The 13,403-nt window shown below is 40.1% G+C and overlaps 1 protein-coding gene across 1 annotated transcript; it reads left to right on the plus strand.

Annotated features, from left to right (window-relative positions):
• Positions 1-766: 766 nt before the first annotated feature.
• LOC115094650 (retinol dehydrogenase 7-like) lies at positions 767-12,668 on the plus strand. The gene is made up of 5 exons (XM_029607900.1): positions 767-802; positions 3,269-3,599; positions 4,207-4,465; positions 7,364-7,527; positions 12,091-12,668. Exons 1-5 carry the CDS (start codon positions 767-769, stop codon positions 12,339-12,341), a joined length of 1,041 nt encoding a protein of 346 aa, XP_029463760.1. The 3' UTR covers positions 12,342-12,668.
• Positions 12,669-13,403: the final 735 nt, after the last annotated feature.

The following is a 13,403-nucleotide window of genomic DNA, read 5'->3' on the forward strand; positions in this document are numbered from 1 at the left end:
GTGACACACTCCACACTGACTCCAGTCTCTTTCACAAAGGTTTATTATAGCACTTCACACAGCATTCACAAAATAGCATGTACTGGAGACAACTTACCTTCAGCAATGTACTCACAGTTTCAATGTAGGCCAGAGATATTACAGGAGCTGCCTTCTCCTGGAGATGTGTGGCATCCTGATCCCAGCTGGGCTTACACTCATATCCCTCATTCAGCAGGGCCCTGTCCACAGAGCTCTCTCTCTTCCCGTAGGATTTAAGGTGGACCAGGCTAAGATGCATAGGTTAAGGAGGGTTTTAGGGCCACTTCGTCACAGTGAGGGCTTTGAGAAAATGTGTGCCGAAACAGTACATATGTTTTACTCCTGTCTTATTACATCAGGCCTTTGATAAACAGAAGGGAGGCAAATTTGGCAATTTTCACATAAAAAATGCAGGGGAAGGCTGGCTTTGAACCAATACTATCTAGAATGTCCCACTTTCTACTAGTGATTTATATACAGATTTTCCTTGAAAGCACAAACAAGTGGATAAAAAAACTAAACATATACAATAATCACAGAATAGTTAGAGCCAGAAACTCATGCTAGATGAATTTTACAGGAATAAGCAACATATTTCACCAAACAAAGCACTTTTCACACAGACACAAAATTGTAAAAAACAATAAAGGCTTCATACATTTGGCCCAAAGTTATTAACAATGAGCAGGAAGCAGCTGTAATGAAATCATAATGTATTATTTTAAATAAAATGCTTCAACAGTAAATGTGGAAATATGCTAGACTTGCAGAAAGCTTGAAAGTAAGAGCCAATAGCTACTAGAAGATAAGCATTATTCTGTGTTTGTGTTTAGTGCCTTTTTTCTTCATTGTCAAGGGAAATTAAGATGTGAATGAAGCAAGAACAACCTAAATAATTAAACAGCATAAGTGAAACTGTAAACAGTTACTGAAAACTTCGATATTTTTGCCTTGTTCTGAATGGATGCAGAAGATGGTGGAAAGTGGGATTGTTAGAATCAGTATTTACGGGCCCCCTTCCCCAGAAAATGTAATCTAACCAGGAATAGCAACTACTGGATTTAACATGTAGACAAAGAAAAAGTAGTTCATTCCAGAGCACTTGGGTTACTCAGTTTATACATTTTAAATAAGGGCTCAGTCTATGGGATAAATATGCTCAAGAAAGATGAAGAGAAGAAAATAACTCATTCCCATCCCTGACACTTTTACATTCTTTTTGCTTTCTGTGGACATAGTGAGGTAGTCCTATGACTGCTTTCTTTTCTAACCATACAAGTAGACAACAAAAGTAAATGAAGAGTTTGCATGCAATCCAAATAATAAAGCAAGGATTAGTTTGTAGGCACCACTCTGATAACTTGGCAAATAACTTAGGGCCCAATATTCAAAGCGTGTTCAGTGCTATTTAACTGGATAAGTAGGACTTATGTTGCTAAGTATGAATATGTGTCTAGGCTCAATGGCCACCACTTAGCCATATAAATCCCTTATACAGCTAAATGTTACACGTTTAAAAAGTGGGAGTATACTAGGTAGATTGGGGTGGAGCAAGTTACCCTTATAACTTGTATGGCTAACTACCAATATTCAGAATTAGCAGATAAGTTTATGACTAAGTTTAGAGGTCCCATAGCGCAGGTCTAAACTTAACCAGGTAGATGGTCACCGCATCTCAAAAAAGATATAGTTACGATGGAGAAGGTACAGAGAAGGGCGACCAAAATGATAAGGGCAATGGAACAGCTCCCCCATGAGGAAAGACTAAAGAGGTTAGGACTTTTCAGCTTGGAGAAGAGACGGCTGAGGGGGGATATGATAGAGGTGTTTAAAATCATGAGAGGTCTAGAACGGGTAGATGTGAAACGGTTATTTACTCTTTCAGATAATAGAAAGACTAGGGGGCACTCCATGAAGTTAGCATGTGGCAGATTTAAAACTAATCAGAGAAAGTTCTTTTTCACTCAACGCACTATTAAACTCTAGAATTTGTTGCCAGAGGATGTGGTTAGTGCAGTTAGTGTAGCTGTGTTTAAAAAAGGATTGGATACGTTCTTGGAGGAGAAGTCCATTATCTGCTATTAATTAAGTTGACTTAGAAAATAGCTACTGCTATTACTAGCAACAGTAACATGGAATAGACTTAGTTTTTGGGTACTTGCCAGGTTATATGGCCTAGATTGGCCACTGTTGGAAACAGGATGCTGGGCTTGATGGACCCTTGGTCTGACCCAGTATGGCTTGTTCTTATCTGGAGAAGTGCACACATATACGCATATATGCAGCGGCTTTGCCGTGATGCTGAATATACATTGTAACTTAGCTGGATTAATTCTAACTGGCTAAGGGAGTCATTTATCAAAATGCGCTAAGGTGTTTTTGCATGTGTTAAGGGCTTTTCGCAAATTTGAAAAAGAGGAGGAGTTAGGGGCAGGCATGCCAGTGTGCAAAGTGCTATTGTACAGACTTAAGGCTGATTTTAACTATACCTTTTTGAATTGCATTAAGCTGTGCGATAGCTTGTTTATCACATTTTGAGATGTCTCCTGAAAGGGGAAGTTAGTGCACATTGTGCTAACCTTTTCAGACTTTGGGATAAGTGCCACACCTGATGCATTTCACCACAGAGAGAGAGAGAGAGAGAAAGAAAGAGAGAGAGAGACTAGCCATAGTAGCCTCTCCCTAGATAGGTATTTGTATCCCTATGGTAGGCCCACTTAGTAACTCGAGGTGAGGGTTAGGTATTGGTGTAGTGGGTTAGGGGCCACTTTGACATTCAATGTGAGATGTACAAACAGAACACTGGTTTCTTGTGAAGATCTGAGGACTGATGGAGAGAGGAAACTCACTCCAAGATGAGATTTTGGCAATGTTCTCTCCACCTAGCTTGATGTTACCCAGGTAGACAGTCAATCAAGCTAGGTGGAGAGAACATTGCACAAATCTCATCTTTGGGTGAGTTTCCTCTCTCCATCGGTCCTCAGATCTTCACAAGAGAGCACTGTTCTGTTCATTCATCTCACATTGAATGTCAAAGTGGCCCCTAACCCCCTACACCAATACCTAACCCTCACCTCGAGTTACTAGGTGGGCCTACCATAGGGATACAAATACCTGTCTAGGGCAATGACATTATGGCCAGTCTCTCTCTCCCCCAAGGTCCCTGATTTGATAAATCCAGGCCTAAGTTACTTAACCAGCCAGTTTTGAATATTGACCTCTTAATGTACAAATTATTGCCTTGCAGTTCTTATATTCAAACAGAGAAGTGGCAGGCATTTTGGCTTCCATCCTGTGTCTTGTTGTTTGCTGGTTCATTAGAGACAGTCTCAAAATTAAAAACCTCAATGAGAAACATATCTTCATCACTGGGTGCGACAGCGGCTTTGGTAACCTTCTGGCAAGACAGCTTGACAAAAAGGGATTTGGTGTCATTGCTGCATGTCTAACAGAAAAAGGAAGCCAAGAGCTACATACGTGTGCTTCATCTACCCTAAAGACTGTCGTACTGAACATAACCAATCCCGCAAGCATTGCCAAAGCGGTACAATTTGTTGCAGCAGAAACTGGAAGTAAAGGTAAGAGATTAACCTAAAATACTGTAAGGTACAGGAGGAAGCTATTTCTGCTGAACCAATCTTTCCATGAACTGATTGACTGAAGAAGAAAACAACAGAAAGTAGTGCCTTAAAAAGTGAATTAGTAAAATGTGATAGATTCTGCTCTGCTTTATATGCTAGGCATGGGCTAAGAGTTACTTAGGGGCAAGGCATGTGCGGCATCCTCACTAGGTCCCAAGTGGAGGCAAGGTGCGGTTACGGCCGCTGAGAGACGAGTCTGACCCAATTGCATCGGTTCCTCAGGAGGGAGAAGGGAATCCTCTGGTAGGAAGAGAGGGTTCTTGAAGTGGCCTTGTCGGGTGTAATTCTCTCGAACCCGTGTACTCCTGGCTACCAAAATAGGAGAAATATCATCTTCTCCTATCCAATTTTCTGTAAAACATAGTCTAGTAAATTTGACCTCAATGCAGATCTTTTGTCTAACCTATATATTTACTGCCAGTAATCATCTTTAATAAATCTATTTTATAAGTTGGTTTTATACACATATTTCTTTATATACATGTAAATTCATTTAATCATGCTTTCAAAATTTGTGGCATAATAAATCTGGTATTCCTTGTAGGTTTGTATGGTTTAGTAAACAATGCTGGAAGAGCAACCCCTATAGGACCCACAGATTGGATGAACATGGAGGATTTCCACAAAGTTCTGGATGTTAATCTCATTGGACTTATTGAAATCACCTTGAATTTTCTTCCACTTGTGAAAAAGGCTAGAGGAAGAATAGTCAATGTTGCAAGTGTGATGGGTCGGCTTGCATTTGCTGGTGGTGGCTATTGTTTATCGAAGTGTGGTGTGGAATCATTCTCTGACAGCTTACGGTGAGTTAAGCACTCACCGAAAAATTTCTTTTAACCACAAGCATTGGTGACTTTGGAACTGTGATGTTTTTTGGGCAGGATCAACCAAGAAAATAACATATAAGTTCTTTCATCAAATGTTTCATTGCTTGTGAGACCTGAAAAGGTAATTTGCAATGCATTCCTGGGAACAATATAGAAACATAGAACCATAGAAATGATGGCAGAAAAGGACAAAATGTTCCCTCCACTCTGCCCAGCAAGCTTATGGTAGTATCTGCTGTGCTGTGTAGGTTACCCCCATGCTTAACAGATTCCTAGACCATAAAAGTCAGGCCCTCGTTGGTTGCTGTTTGAATGCAATTCTACATTACCCCTTGCCATTGAAGCAAAGAGCAATGTTGAGTTGCATTAAAAGTATCAGGCTTATTGGTTAAGGGCAGTAACCACTGCATCAGCAATTACCCTTATGTTTATTTGTTTCCCCAGACCATAGAAGTCAGGGCCCTCATTGGTTGCTGCCTAAATCCAATTCTTCTTTTCATGGGCCTTTGAAGCAGAGCGCGATAATGGAGTTGCATCAACAGTATGAAGGCTTATTGGTTAAGGGTAGTAACCACCACACTAGCAAGGTACCCCCTTGCACTCACGTCTTCATTTCCATACTATAGTCTTTAGGGATCCACTGTGTTTATCCCATGCCTCTTTGAATTCTTTCATTGTTTTTATCTTCACCACCTTCTCTGGAAGGGCATTCCAGGCATTCACCATCACCTCCATGAAGAAATATATCATGAAGTTGGTTCTGAGTTGTCCTCCCTGGAGTTTTATTTCATGACCCCTAGTTCTACTGATTTCTGGAAAAAGTTTGTTGATTGTACATCATTAAAACCTTTCAGGTATCATATCTTCCCTGCACCTCCTGTCTTCAAGTGTATACATATTCATATCCTTCAGCCTCTCCTCTTAGGACTTCTCATTCAGACCCCACACCATTTTGGTCGCTCTTCTCTGGACAGCCTCCATCCTATCTTTGTCCTTTTTGAGATACAGACTCCAGAACAGAACACAGTCCTCCAAGTGAGGCTTCACCAAGGACCACCTCCTTTTTCTTATTGGTTATTCCTCTCTCTATGCAGCCCAACATTCTTCTGGCTTTATCTATCGCCTTGTCACATTACTTCACCATCTTCAGATCTCCAAACACTATTACCCAAGATCTCTCTCTTGGTCCATGCATATCAGTTTTTCATCTCCCATCACATACAGCTCTTTTGGATTACCACACCCAAGATGCATGATTCTGCACTTCTTGGCATTATTTCCCAGCTGCCAAGTCTTCGACCATCTTTCAAGCTTTCTTAAATCACTTTTCATTCTCTCTACTCCTTCAGGCATGTTCACTCTATTGCAGACCTTAATATCATCCGCAAATAGACAAATTTTACCTTCTATCCTTTCTGCAATGTTACGCACAAAGGTATTGAACAGAATCAGTCCCAATACTGAACCCTGTGGCACTCCATATAACATGGTTTTCTCTTCGGAGTAGGTTCCATTTACAATTACACTCTGCCTCATTTCAGTCAACCAGATTGTAATCCACATCACCACTTTGGTGCACACTCCCAAGCTTCTTATTTTATTCACAAGCCTCCTGTGCAGGATAGTATCAAAAGTTTTGCTAAATCCAAGTAGATCACATTGAGTGCTCTTCCTCGATCAAATTCTCAGTCATGACAACAAACATTTTAATCCAACCAAAAGCATTATTCCACCGAGGGATGGTGACTGATAGCATAAACTACCAGTGTTGATGTAAGAGAACTGATAGCACTGGTGGTGGCTCATGCAACCTATGTTCACATCAAATCAACACTGGACACAGCTGGAAACAGTACAATTATACCATGTTCCCCCATGGGAAATTTAGGATGTGCTGGCTGGGGCAGAAGATTTGGCTTGGGGTTGCCAGTGGGAGAGGGAAGAGGGGTGAGTAAGAGGGGGTCTGAAAGCTGTATATATTTTCTGAATTTGGAGGGGAAAGTGGGGAGGCTTCTTGGGCAGATAAACCCACAAATTTTTAAAAAATCTTTTGGGAGGCTTAAGACGATGCTTTTGGCTCTATGCCTGACATAAGTTTAAGTGATTTAGTGGGGTGGATGAGCAAGCTTGCAGGAATGAAAGAAAAAAAATCCACTTAACTGGCTATATTTTGATTAAAAACCAGTTAAGACAAAAGTTATGCCCAATAACCCTAGGACTTCTTTCCACACAACCAGACTTAGCTGGCTAAGTTTAAGCCTTGCCCCTGGAGTGACAGGGGCAGGGCTTATCCAGGTAAACTATATCCAGTCATTGGCTAAGATCTCAGAGATGTGAATGGTAGATGAGAGAAAAGACCACTGATCAAGTAAGATCTGTGATAACATAGTAGGCATGGATGGATCAAGTGGTCCTTTTCTGCTAATACCTTCTATGTTTCTATATCTAATAAATTCTGATTAGACTACACTACATTTTAGGCCTTGAATTGCATACTGGTTCTAAAAAAATACAACTGCAGATAAGTGATTAGATCTTAGTAACATGTCAGTGATGGCAGATAAAGACCCAAATGGTCCATCCAGTCTTCCTAACAAGTTGCTTTGGGTAGTAACTGCTACTCCATACAAGTTGCCCTCATGCAGAAATGTTATTCCTAAAATTAACAGAGGTAGGTTATCCCATTTCTTCACTTCCTCTGTGTTTATCCCATGCCCTTTAGAATTCCATAACCATTCTTGTCTTCACTTCTTTTGGAAGGGCATTCCATTCATTCATCACCCTTTCTGTGAAGGAATGCACATTGTTACTGAGTCTGTCCCATTGGAATTTCAAATCATTACCCCTCCTAAGTATATGTTCTTTTATTTCAAGGAGAGACATGCACCATTTTGGAGTTAAAATTAGCATTATTGAGCCTGGCTTCTTTAAAACAGGAGTAACAAGTTTGGAGATGATTGAGAAAGATCTTCTTCGCCTTTGGAACCAGCTCACTCCAGAGGTCAGATACTCCTATGGGGAGAAATATTTTGATAAATGTAAGTATAATATACTTAATATAATGTGGAATCTGAGTATATTAACCATACCACAACTGAATTTTGATCTGTTATGTAATTTTAATCTTATAAATGGATTCAGAATAGCTTTTCCTTTTTTGTCCTGGACTATATGTATGCAAACTTCTGTGAACAACTACTCTCTGCTGAACCAAACGATTGAGATGATAATGCAACCAACACCTCAATTGAAAGATTGTAAACTCTGACTGTTCACCAGCATGATAGATATCAGTATCTTAAACCTTCTTCATGAGCCTATCTATCCCATAGTATGGTTTAGTTATTGTATTAACACTTAGTGGTAAGTGTATAACAGATTGGAGGTACTTGCAGTTTAGATGTTAATTATTACATCCTGAGTTCAGTAAATTCTGATACCAAATGGCAAGCTCAGGGATAGGATCAGTCATTACTGAGTTAAAACAATAAGTAATAGTTTGACATGTATAATAAATATGTATTGCATTTATTTTCATTGAAGTTAAATGCCATTTTGTAGAATGTTTTTCAAAGTGATGTCACTGGGGCAGATTTTAAAAGGGTTAAACGCTTCACATACGCGCGTAACCCTTTTAAACCCGCTTCTGCGCGCGCCGAGCCTATTTTGCATAGGCCCGGCGATGCGCGCAAGCCACGGGACGCGCGTATGTCCTGCGGCTTGAAAAAGGGGTGGGGCGGGGGCATGACCAGAGGCCTCTGCTAGGCGTTGTTTTAACTAATTTTTGGAAAAGCAATTTTTCAGACAGCCAATTTAACCAGGTAAATTCCTTTGAAAATTGCTCTTAATAATTCTGTTGTGCGTTGCATCTTAATTTTGGAACTCACATCTTTCCTAAGTTGTTTTATTTGTTCTACTTGATTTTATGAAATTTTATTGTAAGCAGATTGCATTTTACTGTAACAATGTGTTAACTGATGTTTCCCACATTGAGCAGATTTTCTGGAAATGCGAATGTATAATGACATAAATAAATACGTTATTTTGACACAGTGCCATTATAATTGGAAAAAAATGCAGGGAAATCTTCCGAACATAAGAAAACTCATTGAATCAAAAAATCAGTCTACTGTACACCTTAGTTATTTTACAAGAGATATTTTGAGGCTTACAGTTGATTGGGCTATGGCTTACCGGGCAGGGATTAAAATATGAGTGTATCCCTTGTACACTGAAGCATTTTTTTTCAGTGTGTGGAAATCCAGTTCACATTAAAAATTCCAGTTGGCCTACATAAAATCTGATTTGGTTGAGTTTCTGTATATAGCAGCCTCATTATGGTACACACTTGTCAGAATAAACATCCCAGTAAAATAGGCATAGTCCTGTGCCCTATCATTGTAGCAAAACTTAACCCAGGTCACTCCAGGATTGCTGAAAGGGTAACCCAAAGCGCTTCACAGGAATTTGGCAGCAATAAGGGTTGGAGAAGAGGGTTGGAGAATTGATGGGTTTTTAATAATTTGGAGAAGCCCAAATATTTGTTTTGCCTTAGGTCTTGAGAACACATCATTTTAGCTACACCTGTTTCACAATCTAATTATATGTTGGAAAAAAAAAGTCAAAAATTATATTATGATAAAGTTAGATTGCCACAAATATATATTATTTAATACTTGTGATATGCCTGAATATTTAGTGTAGTGCAGAAGTTCTCAACCCAGGGCTCAGAACACAACTAACTGGTCAGATTTTTGGATATCTATAATGAAGATGCATGAGACAGATTTGCATGCACTGCCTGCATGAATATTCATTGTGGATATCCTGAAAAGCTGACTGGCTAGGTGTGTCCCAAGCACTGGACTGAGAACCCCTGGTGTAGTGGTTTAGCACATACACCTACAAACATGCATACCTTGATTTAATTCCTCCAATTCCCTACTTGTAATACCAATTTCCTGAACTGTACAAACAGCTGGCTATCTAGTGATATTCATACAGCAGGTTTTTTTTCACATGCTGCAAAAACGATATTTATGAAGCATTCCTAATATTCCTCTCTGTCCTACAGAAATGTATTCTTGTGCCTACATTTTGCATAACTCATAATTTGAATTCTGCAGAACAAATATATTATGTACTCAATGTAGAAAATCAGTCTTAATCATGTGCATATACCTATGCTGGAATCAGAGCTGATGAAAGTACAGAAAGCCCAGGGCATTATAAATGTCAAGGAACAGTGTAGGTGGCTTCTGCCATCCTCACTGGAGTCCTAGCAGGACTCATCCCACAAATAATGTCCCAGGTGTGTAAGCGACATATTAGGACCTCTTCCAATAGTAGTTTAGACAATTTAGAACTCAGATTTGAACAAATGGAAGCTTTATTATTTATTTATTTAGCCATTTTATATACCGTTGTTCCAAATAAAGATCACAACGGTTTACAACATGACATGCATAATACACATCGACAATTACATTGACTTAATGAGGTCAAACAATATAAATATTAAAACTGACACATACTTGAAATAAGGTATTTAGTTCAGAAGATAATAGCAATAAAGGTCAAATAAAACACTTCTGGGGTATGTTATATTGCTAATAATGGCCCACTACATTTGTGTATTGTGACTTAATTACAATCTATTATATTAGAGTGAAGGATCAGCCTAGTGGCTATGAACCAGAGAAGCCAAGATTCAAATCCTGCTGTTGTTTCTTGTAACCTTGAGCAAGTCACTTTACCTTCCATTTCTTCAGGTACAAATTTACTAAGTGTTTTCCCCATAGACACAGGAGAAAAGCCTTAGTAAAACAGTCTCTCTGGGGACATGGGAATACCTATGGTACCTGTTTATAATCCACTTTGAAGGAGATGACCAGTCACAAAAGATGGAATATAAATTAAATAATAATGCTCACTTTTGTCAGTCCAGAAAATGTGAGAGGCTGCAGCACAGCAGTGAACACGAGATATTAGCAATAATAGGCATTTTTGCCTATATATTTTGAATAGGCATGCACATGTAGAGTCAGGCTGCAACTTTAGGCTATGTTAGGATGTAAGACGGGGCAATGGTGTGGGCTGCATTTTAGATACGAGCACTAGTAATGTGTATCAGGCAGAGTGAGTGACCCCAAGATGTGCTACGTCAGCGGGGAGGTCAGCCACACCTGTACAAAGGGAAGCAAGCTGAATCAGCTGGACTGGTAGTGGGTGGTAGCAGTGGGGGATTTGGTGCTGTGGCAATATTTGGGGACTTGATGTCATGACAGTGCCAATGAGCTGTACAGGCAAAAGGGGAGACATTAAAGGGTTGGAGGGAGGGAAGCAGCAGTGGTTGGGAGAGTGTGAGAGAGGGGATTGGCTGCGGGGACCGGGGGCTCAGAGAGGGAGAGTTAGAGGGAAATGGCTTGGGGGGAGGGGAGTGAAAGGATCAGCTGTGGGGAGGAGGGATGTGTTTGTGTGTGTGTGTCTGTGTATGTATGTGAAACAGAGGGGAAAGGATCAGCACCAGGGGGTCTGTGTATGAGAGTAGAATGGCTGATGAAACTAGGAATGTGAGAGAGAGGATCGACTTGGAGGTGACAGAAAGGATCTGCTGCTGGAAGGTCAAGAAGGGACTGACTCAGTGCATGAGTATGTGTGAGAGGGAGGGAGAGAGGATCAAAATCAGGGATGTGTCTGAGAGACAGAATTGGTGTCAAGTATGGTTTTGCATTTGAGATGGTAGGGGAAGAGGAAGGGGAGATGTGAGCGGCAGCTGGACTGGAGCCAAGAGAAGGCAACCTCTCTCTCTCTCCCCAAATCCTGATAAACACATAAAAATTCCATACTAGGTCAGACAAAAGATCCATCAAACCCATCATTCTGTCTTTGACAGTGACCAGTCTGGGTTACTGGGAAATACCTGGCAAATCTTAATGAGAAGACCCCTTCCCTGTTTCTCATTTCCAGGTGATGATCCCTACATCTATTTGGCTAGTTCTTGTTAATGGACCTGTCCTGCAGAAACATATCCAAGGCATTTTTAAACCCTGCTGTACAATTAACCTTGACCATATCCTCTAGCAACAATTTTCAGTTTAATTGTGCATTTACTGAAAAAAATGTGTTTAACAGTTTATTTAAATCTGCTACCAGTTAGTTTCATGGAATGCTCCCTAGCCCTCTCCTTCCCCTTCCAATCCTAATCCTCTCCTGAAGTTTTGATGCGTTAAAGTCTTCAGTGAAAGAATAACTAGAACTCTTATATTTACAAAGGTATTGTTGCAATAAAGATATTAATTTGATGGCAAGTGTTTTGCGAGTCTCTGCTAGACTAATATAATATAGTATAATATTCAGTTTGACTCCAAGTAATCCAGTGGGTTGGAATACAGACTACTGCTTCCTTAAACTGGCTGTATTTGATTATTTTATTAAAGTATTGACACAAGAAGCTTATAGATCATAAAGTTAGACTCTTGGGGCCTTAGTCAATAAAGGCTTTTTTTCTAGTAAGTACAGAAGGGGTAAAAGTCCTGTTAGAACAAGGCTCTAAAAATCTTGAGCAGCTTTGGTACTAATAGTTGTGTATTTCTCCCCAGATCTAAAAGCTCAAAGACTGTCAATGAACATGTTGTGTGACGCAGACATTTCTAAAGTTACCAAGTGCATGGAGCACACCTTGATAGCAAAATACCCCAGGACACGATATGCAGCTGGATGGGATGCAAAGTTGTTCTGGCTTCCTCTCTCCTATGCACCAGCCTTTGTAGCCGATCTAATGTTGTCTTTACTGTTACCTACTCCAGCAGGGAGCAAGAGATCACCGAGCAAGAACCAGGTTGATGTCTAATCGTTAACTGCATGCTCAAACCAAGAAGCAAACAGAACAAAAAGGAATTAGCTGGTAAAACTTACATGACATTTTACTTTTCGATGGTCATGTTTAACTCACATTTTATTTCTCTTTTTGTTCTGGAGAATTGCATGGTGAAAACGTTAGATCTGCTTTGGATAACCTGCCTAGTCAGCTCATGTAATGTATGCTGGTACCACTCATTTTCTAGGGTTGCAAACTAATATGACTCAGTGTGGCACCACAGAATATCGCCACTCTGTGCGCATTCTTAATTGTGTTTTTATTGCTTTCTCTTTGGATCTTATTTCTAGGTCTCCTTTGTTTTTGTCCAAGAATATTTTATTTCTTACATTCTTATATATTTTAAGAATAAAAGGCACTTCTTATTAAGTACCTCCTTCCTGTAGTCCTCTGTTCAATCTGCATTCAAACTGAATATGCATGTGGCAGAGCAATGCCGGCTGCAGGAGATTCCAATAAGGGTCACAACGGCTGTTCCCTGAATTACTTTGATTCATAGTGGAGAGCGTGGCAAAGTAGGAGCATTCACAGACTTTCAACCCTCATATCATTGTAAGAGCGAAACAGAAATGAAAACAAAAAGAAGAGAATCTTACTGATTTAGGAGAAAATGTACTATACTGCTATATTTTACCCTGGGAAGGGCAAAGTATTGCAATGTTGGGGGCGATGCGCAATATTGGGCCCCTCCCCAGTAAAATATCACAGCCATTTCCCCATGATATATTGCGTTTATCATGGAAAAAACTCGTGATAAAAACTGTCTTGGGGAAATCAGGAAAAATGTGCAATAGTGCTAAAGGGCCATGCAACCTCAAAAATAAGCCCCTATCCACTGTGTCAAAATTGCCATACCATACAGCCACAGCACTGACTCTCAGGACTCAAATAACAGTAACCTTATGAAAAGCAGTAATGCAAGTACTACACCAGTCCCTAGAACAGGGGTCGGGAACCCATGGCTCGCGAGCCAGATATGGCTCTTTTGATGGCTGCATCTGGCTCGCAGACAAATCCAAATCAGTTTGTCGCCAC

The sequence above is a fragment of the Rhinatrema bivittatum genome, chromosome 6 (assembly GCF_901001135.1).
Source record: "Rhinatrema bivittatum chromosome 6, aRhiBiv1.1, whole genome shotgun sequence".
Classification (NCBI taxonomy): domain Eukaryota; kingdom Metazoa; phylum Chordata; class Amphibia; order Gymnophiona; family Rhinatrematidae; genus Rhinatrema; species Rhinatrema bivittatum.